The 13963-nt window shown below is 49.8% G+C and overlaps 1 protein-coding gene across 2 annotated transcripts in view; it reads right to left on the bottom strand.

Annotated features, from left to right (window-relative positions):
• Window positions 1-445: 445 nt before the first annotated feature.
• CAPN7 (calpain 7) overlaps window positions 446-13963 on the bottom strand; it is a 578129-nt gene continuing 564611 nt past the window's right edge. Inside the window, exon 21 of one of the 2 annotated variants that reach the window (XM_069648743.1) lies at window positions 446-1708. In XM_069648743.1, the coding sequence (XP_069504844.1) occupies window positions 1564-1708 (145 nt within the window). In that variant the 3' untranslated portion in view covers window positions 446-1563. The remainder of the gene's footprint in view (window positions 1709-13963) is intronic. The other variant, XM_069648744.1, reaches the window with a different exon arrangement.

Raw genomic sequence — 13963 nt, 5'->3', positions numbered from 1 at the left:
AGTATCCTGGTACAGCAAGCATCGATTTCCATACTATTGGTGGCTGTTTTGACAGGTTTCTATTTACATACAAAGATGGTGATGTGGTCATGCCTCTGGGAAGTTCAGTGGCTGACTAACACTGGAGTAGTGGTTATCAAGTGGAACAATGTGTGGTGATCCACCAAATAGTAACATCCAGTCAAATCAACAATAAATATCTATAAGAATGCACAGATATGGAATCACATAGGAGATTACTTGCAAATCTGGAGCTGCAACAGTCTTAGAAGACCTACTGGTGACACTGATTCCCAGGGATATGTCAAGCACGTGGGCTGGGAGAGGGACACGTTAAGCATGCTCTGTTAGTGCGAAACCTGGCCAACAGGAATACAAATATTGTAGATTTGGACTGGAGCAGGCGTCATTTTATAAAAATGTACACAATAATTAGCACACAATATTAGATCTCTATAATATATTAAGTACAGATGTTGCCAATGGATAAAATAATGATACCATATTTTACATCGTCAACTAGATGTTTTTACAGGTATACAGCATAGTGGGCTGCCAGAATGTGGTGTGGGATCACAGCTTCTCATTTATTTCAGCGTTTGCTATTAAAACAATTTTCAGATAGTGACCAGGTGCTATCCTTTTTTTAATCAAAATCTCCCATCAGATTTCCCACTGTAAGATGTAGGTTTGGGTCATGGTTATAGCCATAGAACGTGTGCAACCATTTATTCCGGTCTGTGCAATAATATAAAATAATGTCCGACAACACATTTTCGTGAATGTCTATGTGACTGACTGGATGCCACATGGCGTTTGGGCGTTTCCCAGTTGTCTCAACCACTGGGCTGACTAAGGAAGGATAAAGGGTGCCTGTTGTTGCATTGATGCAGCACTACCTTATAATGCTCCCAGACCTGGAGCCTTTATGCAGCTAACAAACTGGACTTTTTCCAGGAATGTTTAATGTCCAGTCCACCCTTGCCCATAAGTAAACATGAGCAATGCATGTCACCAATGCATCCATGTGGCTTCATCTCCCTTCATATAAAGAACTCCCAGAGCACTGTTCAGAGACGTATACAATCCAGCTCCAGCTACATGGGGTAAAGGTTGATCACTGATGATCAGAAATCTCATGAGGTGCAGTGGTCTTTACCTCAACAGTCCAGGAAATGGCATCCTATGCATGTAGCCAAGAATGATGGTTGGTGAACTGCAGGCCTGCCCATCATTCACAGTTAACATCCATCAACGTCACGGACAGAGGCGCACATACCATTTTCCCTGTTAAACCCGGAATATCTGAAATCTAGATATTTCATTAGACTACAGATGCTATATCTTTTCTATCTGAAGACATGACGGCTACCCTGCTTTCGTCCGAAACATTCAATATGGGGGTGGGTGCTAAAGCGACTCCAATTCTTTGACTGTCACATGTAAACCTTTTAAGTGCTGAATAGCTTCCATCGTGCAGTGTGTGGAAGCAGTTCTGATTTTTAAAAGTCTGAGCCATTGTCTTTTGTCCTGAGAATGTTGCATTGCTTATAGTGTCCGCCATCATTGGAGTGATGAAACCCTGATTGGGATGGCACTGTTAAAGTCCAAGAAGAAAGGCCCTTCCTGCTGAGGGAGAAAGGTGGTGGGAATAACATTGTACACTCCAGCAGGAACACTCTCTAATTCCAGATAGCAAAATCCACATCTGCAAAGAGAAAGCAAAAATAACATTTTTTAAACACAAATCTTGAAGTGAAAAATTATTTGTGCACTTCAATCAATCGTACACATGAGAAAACCGAAGCCTGTAGAAAGAAAATATGCATCGTAACATGGAGTTTGAGAACAAATTATATTCACGGTGGTTGTCAGATACAACTAATTACCATTTAAAAAACTGCATATATATATTTTGTGTATTTAATTATGATTGTTTCAATGATTAATTAAAAAATAAAAACTGATGAAATACAAAGTTTATATTTCGGCGAGCTACAAGTATGAACCCTTACAATAAGATATGAAACATTGGAATGAAGAAAAAGGCAGCGACTAGGAGGGAGGGTTGGATTTGGTGTTAGGGCTATAGGATGAGAGAAAGGTATTGAAAAAAAGGAAAGGAAGAGTGGATGACAGCTTTATGGCAGGGTATACATTAAGGAAACAAGGGAAAGAAGAGAACAAGGAAGGAAAAGGATGGGGTCTAGCATAACCTTCAACGATTCCTTGAGGGAGTAAGGAAGTGCATGGAGGGGTAGGTATTGAAAATGATGAACATACCTCCAATTCTTGCAATATCCAAATTGTTAGGGTGATGACTCGTGTATGAATTAGAAGGCCTTCACTTATGTCAACTCTTGCTTCAAAGAGGTAAGTCAAAGTAGAAGGTTGTTTGCGTCAAATTAATGGTCACCGGTATAGTTTGATTGTCATTATGGTGGATCATACATAGAAGAACAAGTTACATACCCCCGGTAACGTTCTTTTTATTGGATGTTCCTTCCACGTATTCCTCATCTTATGATAATTATCCTTTCAGCTTCAGCGGCTTCAGACATTTTTCGACGGGGGCGCTGTGTGCCATCTCGTCTAGTCGATGTCCGTTGAGGACCTCCGTTCGACTGTCGATGTCATCCGTATAAATAGCACATACAGTACCTGTTGGCTTCAGTTCTGTTCTTCCCCCTCCTGTAGAGGAATTACCAAGCGCACCATAGACCGTAGGCACCAAGAAAGCGCAAAGTGTAAAGACAGTAAATTCTACGGCGGGCAGGCTGGGAGGGGTGATGAGGAATACATGGGAGGAACATCCTATCGAAAGAACGTTACCAGGCGTAAGTAACTTGTTCTTCTAATGGATTGTGTCCTCCCACATATTCCTCATCTTATGATAGAATCCCAAAGCAGTAATAATTTGGTGGTGGGAGTACGAATTATATTTTGTCTCAATTGTTATTATGGACTGAATGAAGGACTGCTTTTCCAAATTGCCCTTCTTGACTGGAAGATTAATCCAGACGGTAATGTTTCACAAACGTGTGAACAGACGACCAAGTGGCCGCTGCACAAATGTCTGAGTGGAACACCTCTCTAAAGAGGGGCAAAGGTAGCAATGCCCCTTGTGGAATGTGCTCTCTATCCTTCCGGTGGGTCTTTGCCCGCAAACCTGTAACATTCCCCAATAGCCAGGATGATCCATCTGGATAGAGTCTCTTTTTTCACAGCTAAACCCAATTTAGGGTTGTATAGCCAATGAATAATTGGTCATTTTGACAAAACGTAGCCATTCTTGGTATATGAACACCGAGAGCCCTTTTTGGGTCCAGCCTATGCAATCTCTCCAGGATGAGGAGGTGGATAGAAAGTTGGCAAAATGATCTTTTGCGACAAGTGGAAGTCAGTGACTACCTTCGGGAGAGAAGACGGTTTCACCCTGAGAACAACCTTGTCTTTATGGAAAACAGTATGTGGATGTTTACAGGAAAGTGCCTGCAACTCACTTAAGCTGCAGGCTGACATTATTGCTATTAGCAAAACAGTTTTTAAGGTTAATAGCCTTAATGGCTCAAAAGGAATGCATGTTAGAAATTTTAACACCAGGTTAAGATCCCATACAGGGACTTTGAATGGAACTGGTGGAAATATGTTAGTAAGACCCTTTCGGAATTGAACAATCAGAGGGATTTTAAAATAAGAATCTTCCTCTGAAGAGCGCTTGAAAATAGATTGCACCGCCACGTAACCTTTCATTGTTCCAAAGTGGAGCCCCAGATTAGCCAAATCTAACAAAAAAGAAAGCACCATAGATATAACACATAGAAAGGGATCCACATTCTTATCCCTGCACCAACTGCTGAACATGTTTGAACGTTTGCGGTGCAAACATTTCGTTGCTGGCCTTCTGGCCGAAAGCAAGATCTCTGTTATGTTATCTTGGAGGTCCTAATCCTTATATCTTAACCTCTCAGAAACCATGCATGAAGGTGGAGTGTCTTGACCTCTGGATGGAGAACCAGACCCTCCTCTCGTGAGAGAAGGTCCTCTTTTTGTTGAAGACGCATTGGAGGGAAGAGGTCCAGGTACCACGTTTTCCTGGCCGAATCCAGGGCAATTAGGATAATGGATTTCACAAACTTTCTCAACCACCTGATCACATGAGGAATGATGGGGACTGGAGGAAACTCGTACAGGAGTGGAAACTTCCAATCCACTAAAAATGCATCCCCTAGAGCTCCTCTTGGAGGAAATTCCCTGGAGCAAAACAGTTCACATTTCTGGTTGACACTGGTCGCGAACAAATCCACTTGCAGGGTTCCCCAAAGGGTGAAGAGTTCTTGAAGGACTTCCTGAGCTAGTTCCCACTCGTGGGAGACTGTGCTCTGCCTGCTCAGATCGCCCACCGCCGTGTTCTCCTCTCAGGCTAGGTGAACTGCTGATAGAGAGATTCCTTCTTGAATTTCCCAGAACCAGAGCTGCATTGCTTCTATGCACAATGGTAGTGACCCTACACCTCCTCTCTTGTTGAGGTAGTACATTGCCACTGTGTTGTCCGTCATTATCAGGACATTCTTTCCCCGTACAGATGGCAGAAAGGCCTTCAGTGCTAGTCTGATTTCCCTCAGCTCCAATAGGTTGATGTGCAGTTTGGACTCCGATGGAGACCAACGACCGCTGATTGTCAGATCGTTGGCGTGGACTCCGCACCCCGTGACTGTGGCGTCCGTCACTACTGTTATCGCCGGCCACGGTTGCCAAAAAGGTTCTCCCTTTAGAATAATTTCCTTGCAGGCCCACCACAGAAGATCCTGTACGACCCTGCTTGGAACCTGAAGTAGGTCTGACATGTTGCCTGAGAACTGAGACCATCGAGTCCTGAGAGCCCATTGAAGGGATCTCATTCTCAAGACAGCCTCTGGCACCAGAAAAATGCAGTATGCCATGAGGCCGAGCAACCAAAAAAAAGTCAAAGGCCGGGAGACGCTGGGCACTCAAACTTGGAGACCATCTGCATAATGTCTTGAGCCCTCACCTCGGGTGGTGAGCTCTTTCTCAAGGATGTGTCCAGTACAGCTCCGATGAACTGGAGCTTTTGAGAAGGAGTCATATGAGACAACTTGCAATTGTGGGAGCAGCCCAGTCTGTGAAGAGAGTGGCAGGCGACATTGAGATGATCCAGTGCTTGTTCAGGAGAACGCACCCTGATCAGCCAAACGTCCAGATAGGGGTAGATGTGAATCCCCCCTCTCCTGAGACTCTCTGCAACTATTGTCATCAGCTTGGTGAAAACCCTCGGAGTGGCGGTCAGCCCAAAAGGCAGAACTCGAAACTGATAAGGAGAACAGTCAACGGCGAACCACAGGTACTTTCTGTGTTTGAGATGTATTGGCACATGAAAGTAAGCATCCTGAAGGCCCAATGACACCATCCAATCCTGGAGTTGGAGGGCCTGAAGGATCTGAGAAAGCGTGATCATCTAGAATTTGTCCTTCCTGAGGAACTTGTTCAAGTATTTCAAGTCCAAGATGGGTCTCAGCCCTCCGTCCTTCTTGGGTATTAGGAAATATGGAGAGTACCACCCCTTGTTCCTCTCCGCTACAGGCACTGGTTCTATAGCACTTTTCTCTAGCAGGGTCAACATTCCCTGGACAAGGAGCGGATCTGGAACTCTCAAAGAGTGGCTTCCCGGTGGATGGTTCTGAGGTATTTGCATGAAGGGAAGTCAGTAACCTTGTGCTATGGTTTCCAATGCCCAAGCATCCGAAGTAATGTCTTGCCATTCTTTCAGATGCTGAGACAGCCTGCCTCCCACTGGTGTTTCGTGACTCAAGACATCAGAGGTTTTGAGGTGGCTGTTGCAGTGGCTGTTGGTAAGGATGCCCCTGCTTGAGCAGGCTTAGTACCTTTCCCTCGTCCGCCACGAGAATCTTCCTTGGCCTCTTTGACCAGCCATTCCTCTTGCTCTTCCAACTGAGTAGTAGCGAAAAGATCTAACCCTCCAAGGCAGTACAGTAGGTGAATAGGCTGAGGCTGCCTAATAACGCTTTCGAGGTCTGCAACGCTTGCGTCAGCCTTGTTGCCAAAAAGGTGATACCCATCAAAAGGCATGTTAAGGAGTCTGGATTGCACATCCGGTGCAAATCCCGACTTCCTCAACCACGCAAATCTGCATATTACGGTGCTAGTTGCCATGGTTCTGCAGATGCTGTCAGCAGAATCCAGACCCAACAGAAGAGACTTGCACATGGCTTCTTTACTGTCTCCAATAATAGCCACAAATCGGTCTCGTTCCTCCCCCTCGGGAATGTGCTCTGTCGCCAAGGAAATACAGTCCCATAGAGTGGAAGAGAATTTTGCTAAGGCGCATTCGGAGTTGGCTCATTTAAGAAGCATGCACACTGCAGAAAATACCTTCCTTGTCCATGCATCTACTCTCTTGTCATACTTATCTGGAGGATATGCAGCCTGTTTTGAAGTTGCTGTAGCTGCCTGCACCACCAGTTTTCGATAGGTAGTTGGGGTCACTACTAGCAATGTGAAATGTGACAATAGGATCCATTTGCGAACCCTTATCAAGGATGTACACAAGATCATCCTGCTCAAAAGGAAGAGTAGGCCTACTCCACCCCAAGTAGTCTACAACCTTAGACATCAACTGTCTATATGAAGCATTTTTGCATGCTCACCAGCACCAGGTCTACCAAACTCAAGCTCTGGTGAAGTGTCTACCCCACTGGCTGTTTGCAGGTTGTCATAGATCTTTTAACCTTGATTCTTCTGAAATAAAGCTTTGAGGCACATTAGGTGTACCATATTGAAGCCTAAAATGCACATCAGTATCTGATGGATCATTTTCCTCATAAATTGACGTTAGAGATTTGAAGTAATCTTTCCTTGGCAAAGGAATGTACGTCTTATCCGGAATGGGCATAGGTTTTAGAAATGTAGAAATCGACTCTCGAGGAGTTGTCGAGATTGTTACTGAAGTTGTCTCAGACTTTGAAGGCTTCAATGGTGTTGAAGGTGCCATAGGCGTAGAAGGCACTGCTGGCATCGATGGTGTAGCTGGCGTTGATGTCGCAGCTGGCGTGGATGCTGCCGGTGTCGAGGGTGCAGCTGCCGTCGAAAGCGCAGTTGGCGTCGATGGGGTCAATGACCTCGATCTCGACTTATGCTTCGACTTACAGCTCAAAGGATCCTTCGATGATTTCTCATTGCGTCAAGGCTTCAACGGCTCTCGATTAGGATCTGGCCTTCGTCCTGGGCTCGAGGTCGCGTAGGATTTGGCGCGAGCCCTTTCTTTACCGGCTTCTTTGGAAGGCGCGGTCGGAGCATGGCTAGTTGAGGGTTTTTGCCTCTCAAATATTTTCAGCATTTCTGACCTAAATGCTTTCTGTGGCGCTGCCCCTTTTGCAGGGACGCGCACGCGGCGGCGTGACGTTGCATGCCGCTGCGTGCAGCATAAATAAAGGGGGCGTTCCCAGACGTGGGCAGAGCAACCGGGAAGCCCGAACAGCAAGGACGTGTGTGGTGTGGTCATTGCCAGGTTGGGGGCTTACAGGCATCGCATGGGGGGTCTGGACAAACCCCTAAAAGTGGCGATGGGTGGAGGACGATGCCTGGGCCCGGCGGTGACGAAGTTGCATAATTTTTTCCCTGAAACAGAATCAACGGACATTTCGTTTCGTGCCGTGGCCGTGCATCGCACATGCGGCTGGCGGCCATTTTGTCAATGAGGCCGTGGAACTTCACTGAGCTCCGGTTTGGGCGGTGAGTGGCATCCAGGCCTAATTTTTAGACACACTGCTAGCAGGCAGTTATACCTGCATGCCCATGCCCTATTTATGATTTTTCTTCAAAATGTGGGTCTCCTACGTCGAGTGTAAGCAAGAGTGGCTATAATGGCTGGGCCTGCATAGCCCAGCTCTCTTTCTTGGCTCAATTTTTGGGACTCCTACACCCACTGGGTGCTACTGCAGCTGGGGTTAAGGTGCTTCTTCATCCCTTTCATCATCAGGCTGCTGAGGCTTCTTCTTCATCCTCTTCATCATCAGTGAGGATTTCTGCAGTGGTGGACCCTCCATTTTGGTTTCTTCTTCTGGTTCTTCTTCAGGTCCAGTTGCTGTGTGGGCGCATGAAGCGGCCTGGCATTGCACCATCATATTCCCCCAGGTTGGACTTTTCATTTTCCTGGGTGGGGCATCAGAACTGTGCTGTGGTGGTGGGCGATTGAGTTGCGGCCCCCAAGGTCCAAAGTGGGGGTGCCTGTGCGCTCAGGCCCATGAGCGACTCTGAAGATCAAGACGGTGGGCTCCCAGCAGTCCAATAGCTCCCCCAAGACGGCGGACAAGCAGCGGCACAACAACAAGTCCCTCTAGCTCCAGCAAGGGGTCAGGTCCCTGTGACTCAGGTGCAGCCACAGATAGCAGCTCCACAGCAACTCCCTCAAGTTCAAGCAGGTGGGCAAGCTCCTTTGCCTCAGGCGCCGCCGGCGGTGCAGCAGATTGCTCAGCAAGGGCCTCCCATCATGGCCCAGGCACATGCCCAGGCGGCCCTACAGCCAATCCCTGAGTTCGACGTATCGGGCCCGCCATCCAGCATTGGGCCCAGATGGAAGAGGTGGGTCAACTGCCTCGACATGTACTTTAGACATGCACAAGTGACAGATGATGACAGCAGTCTAGGAACTATGCTGTATTCGGCGGGGCCTTCGGTCCAAAAGATTTTTGAGGCGCTGCCACCGGGTGATGGCTCCTATGACGCAGCTAAGACTGCCCTCCAGGCTCATTTTCTGCCTCTCGCCAACTCTGACTATGAAAGGTTTGTGATGCTGTCGGCGAAACAAAAAGGAAGATGAGACGCTGGACACCTTTTATGGACGCCTGCGTCGCCTCTCGCTGGCATGTGCGTGGGGAGACGCAGAGGACATGATACGAACTATGCTGATCCAGGCATGCTCCTCGGGCAAACTCAGAAGGCAGGTCCTGAGAGAGCCAGGACTCACTCTCCCCCGCATCCTTGAGCTGGGCCGGTGCCATGAGGTGGCGGAGGCTCGGGCAGCCAGGATGGAGATGGGGTCCCGCTCAGTCAAGTCTGAGGAGGTGTGTGCCATGTGGTGGGGTGGCAGAGGAGTCAGAAGACCTGGGGCAGGCCCCCGTGACAGAGCAGGAAGAGCGGGTGAATCATGCCAGAAGTGCGGGTATGATCTTCCTCACCCAACTGAGTGTCCGGTGATGGGGAGGACATGTGGTAGGTGCGGACTGCCTGACCATTTCTCGAGGGTGTGCAAGGCAGCCCTGCCCGTAATGGTGCCGAGAGACCCAGCCCGGGTTCCAGCGCCAAAGCCGCCCGCCAAATGTAGCTCAGGTGGACCAGGGTGAGGAGGATGCCCAGGTGGAGGAGGCAGAGGAGGAAGAGGAAGAGAACGTCTTCTTTGTCTCCAGCGTGGAAATCCTGAGAGGAAAGAACCGGAGACAACCGAGGTGTGTGGTGGAGGTCAACAACTCGCCAGTCCCGGTCCTGGTAGATCGGTCAATGTGATGGCTCGGGGATATTATGATGCCATGGACTCGCCCCCCAAGCTACTAACAGCGAAGGCTCGCATATTTGCGTTTGGGGGACTGGAACCGAACCCACTGGATGGGGCCTTTGTGGCGAAGGTGGAGCACGAGGGCTCGCAGATCAAAGCCCGATTCTACGTGACGCCAGTAAGCAACAACACTCTACTGAGCTGTGCCGCCGCTGAGGCTCTTGGAATTGTTAGCTTCGCGTACTCGGTATACCTCGAGGACATTAACAACCTGCTCAAGAAGTATGCCACTCTCTTCAACGGGATTGGGCGGATGACTGGCGACCCCGTGAGGTTGCAGATTGATGACTCTGTGCAGCCCATCGCCCTGAAACACCGCAGGGTGCCGTTCCATCTCTGAACAGGTGGACAAGGAACTGGACAACCTGGTGGACCTCGATATCATTGAGAAAGTAGAGGGCCTGACCCCTGGGTGTCCCCGTTTGTCGTGGCTAGGAAGCCGAAGCAACCTGACTCTGTCCGCATCTGTGTAGATACGAGGCTGCCGAACAAGGCCATTAAGAGGGAGAGGCATCTTACCCCTACCATCGATGACATTATTGCAGAAGTGCAGGGGGCTCGCTTCTTTTCCAAGCTGGACCTCCGGGCGGGCTACCATCAGGTGGTCCTCCATCCTGAATCGAGGTACATCACCACATTCACCACCCACCGGGGAATATACCGCTACAAAAGACTAAGCTTCGGAGTGTCCTCGGCAGCGGAAGTCTTTCAGAATATAATCAGAGGCGCCCTTGCAGATCTGGAGGGGGTACTAAACATCGGTGATGACATCTTGGTGTTTGCAAAGACTGAGGTGGATCATCTGAGGAAGCTGGCGAGGACGTTCGAGAGACTGCAGTCACTGGGACTCACCCTTCACAGGGATAAGTGCGAATTCCTGCGCCCCTCCATTGAGTTCTTCGGATTCGTATTCAAAGAGGGAGGGGTATCGCCTGACCCCAAGAAGGTTCAGGATATCAAGAAGGTGCAGCCGCCCGAGTCAGTGTCCGATGTCAGGAGCTTCCTCAGTATGGTCACTTACTGTGGGCGGTTCATTCAAAACCTTGCCTCCAGGTCTGAACCTCTCGGGGCACTAACAAAGAAGGAATCCACCTGGCACTGGGGCCCACTTGAACAGGCGGCGTTCGAGGACATCAAGGGTGCGCTGGCGGCTGAGGACACAATGGTGTTTTTCGATCCTGCATTGCCATCGGAGATCATCATGTATGCGAGTCCGTTTGGCCTGGGTGCCGTACTGACTCAGATAGATCGTGACGGTGGTGTCCGGCCAGTGGCATACGCCAGCAAGGCGCTGTCCGAGACTGAGCAAAGGTATTCACAGGTTGAGCGCAAGGCACTGGCGGTTCTCTGGGGCTGCAGGCACTTCCGGCTATGTCCTGGGACGGCCGTGACTGACCATAAGCCCCTGCTTCCTATTCTGGCAGGGTCATCATCGAAGCCACTGGCGAGGATCGAGAGGTGGATGCTCGCTCTTCTGTAGTATGGAGTCACCTTGGTGTACAGACCTGGAGCCAACAACATAGCAGACTATCTCTCCCGACACCCGGGTGTGCGTGGGGGAGTGGAATATGACATCTGTTCGGATGAGGCTGATGATCATATCCGAATGGTGGTGGAGGCGGCCACTCCCAACGCCATGCCCCTGGCAGAGCTAGAAGCGGCAGCTGCCGAAGATGAATGCTTTAGAATCCTAAAGCATTCCATGCAACAGGGGTCGTGGAAGTCAGTGCTAGAATCTTTGACAGGGCGGACTCAGGAAGCCAAGACCGGACTGGAGCAGCTGTGGAAGGTCAGGGAGGAACTGTCATTCGCGGCGTCGGGCCAGCTGCTCCGAGGTGACCGGATAGTAGTCCCCCAGTCGAAGGTGAAGGACATGATCAGTCTAGCTCACCATGGACACCAGGGCGCTGCGAAGACCAAGGCCCGGCTGTGGCTGAAGGTTTGGTTCCCGGAACTCAAGCGGAAGGTCAACGACTTCGTAGCGGCCTGTGTGTGGTGTGCGGGGCACGCGACCTTGGGAAGTGGTCCATGCAGACTTTGGATCGACGACCATGGGCACCCACTTCCTGTTAATGGTTGACGAGTACTCGAGATATCCGGAAGTGGAGTTTGTGGTCTGTGGCGTTCGAACATGTCGTGGTGGGCGTGGAAAAAATGTTTGCGGCCCACGGGTTCCCCCACACGCTGTGCTCCGATAACGGGGCGCCCTTCCAGAGTGAAAGGTTCTCGGAGCTGATGGATAGCTGCGGAGTGCAACACCGCAAGATAACCCCGTTGTGGCCCAGGGCGAATGGAGAGGCGGAAAGGCTAATGCGGACACCCAAGACCTTCAGGATCTCCCAAGGACAGGGAGCTCTTTATCAGTTTCTGCGGGTGTACCGCACCACCCTGCATGCTTCCACGGGGCGTGGCTCCAGCGGAGGCATTGTTCATGCGCTGCCCACGGGGTCTGCTTCCCGAGGTTGGGGAGAAGGAGCCGGGGGTGATTGACAACCAACAGGTCGAGGCGGACCGGCGGGTGAGGATCGAGCAAGAGAACTTGCAAAGGGGGCTTCGCCCGCAGCAGCTGGAGCCCGGGGACAAAGTGCTCATCCGCAATCGACACCCCCACGGGAAACTCTCTCTCCCCTATGAGCCAGAGCTGTTGGACGTTGAGGCCGTCAAGGGGTCCATGGTAACTGCCTCTGATGGAAGGTCTGCCATCACCAGGAATGTCAGTTTCTTTAAGAAGCTGGGGGATCCCAGAACTGAACCACCTCTGGAACCTGACTTGGTGGAGGAGGCCCTCCCAGCACTCCAGAATCCCCTGTCCGGGTGGCGTTGTCGGAAAGACTACCCATGCCGGAGGTAAGCGGGAGGTACCCCCAGAGGGCTGGGCGAGGGAAACCCGCTTACCTCAGCGATTACGTGCTGGGAGAATTGTCGGATCAACCTGAGTCCGGGGAGTGTTGAGTAAGGGGACCCGGGTGGTTGATAATAAAGGGGCCAGTGGGGAAACTGTATTGATCGGTTGTGTTAATAACTTTGTGTGGTTTGCAGTGTGTATTATAATAGTAATTTGTGTTTCCTCCCGAAAAAGGAGGAGTGTGGCGCTGCCCCTTTTGCAGGGACGCGGCGGCGTGACAATGCACGCTGCTGCGTGCAGCATAAATAAAGGGGGTATTTCCGGACGCGGGCAGAGAGACCGGGAAGCCCGAACAGCAAGGACGTGTGTGGTGTGGTCCTTGCCAGGTTGGGGGCTTACGGGCATTGCATGGAGGGGTCTGGACAAACCCCCAACACTTTCCATTCAGGTGGTGTGGAGGTCTTTGTGGGACAAGATACTCTCTCAGGGGAGGTGCCTGACGACAAAGTCGAAGAAGGCGACCTGTGGTGCCTCTTTTTTGATTTCCTAGGCGACGACGAGTGGTGGGAGCCACTCCTCGATCTTGATCTTTTAACCTTCTTCCTTCGAGGAGAGTCGCCTCTCGGTTCGTCCAAAGAAGGTTTTTTCGACAGCGTAGTCAATGGGGATTTTTGGGTGTTTTTACCTACTGCCAATTTCCCCTTAAACTCCTTCAGGGCCTTTCCAGTAATAGACTGGAATTTGGAGCAGGCTGAGGTCTTGTGCTACACACCGAGACACCACAGACATATTCGATGTCGGTCGGTTAACGACATCTTGGAGTCGCATTCTCGACACTTCTTGAAACCGGTCTTCGGGGTAGTAGGTGTTGAGGAAGAAAATATTTCAGCTGTAATAGAACAAAAGAAGCACGCCTTAGTTTTTGAAGCGTAAGCGTACTCGGAAAAACAGAACTAAAGCCAACAGGCGCTCAGCGTGCTATATATACCTTTGATGACGTAGGCCTTCGAGGGACATCGAGTTGCCTGCATTGACGCACAGCGCCCTCTGACAATTTTCTTTTTCCAAAACCGCTGAAGTTGGATATCGAATATCAAAGATGAGGAATCTGTGGGAGGACACAATCCATTTGAATGTTGTTTTATTGGTGTTTGTGGTCAACCGACACACGTTTCATCCTCAACAGTGCTTTTCAAGGCTAAAGTATTAGAGAATAAGGTGCCCCATCTATTAGATCACGGGCTGGAGTTTGTCCTTCTGTCCTGGTTAGAGTGGGTGTACGCTTGTCCCTCTGTCGAGTCACAAGATGTATGTAGGGAGCAGTACAGAAAATAGTCTGTGTAGGGCAAAATATGTACTGCCCATTAGGATATGATGATATGACATGCATTACTTACCGTAAAAGCATTTTTGATGATTGTATCTGCTTAGATTCACATGCTGTGCATATGGTCCGACATCCAGTGGTAACTGCGGAGTATTGCATCTTGTCTTTCAGGGACCGAAAGGGGACGTCGGCATAGGCGTGT

This window comes from Ambystoma mexicanum, chromosome 2q, assembly GCF_040938575.1.
Source record: "Ambystoma mexicanum isolate Mex_15411 chromosome 2q, UKY_AmexF1_1, whole genome shotgun sequence".
NCBI classification, from domain to species: Eukaryota; Metazoa; Chordata; class Amphibia; order Caudata; family Ambystomatidae; genus Ambystoma; species Ambystoma mexicanum.
The sequence above is the reverse complement of the archived record's forward strand: the minus strand, read 5'-3'. Positions and strand labels throughout refer to the sequence as shown.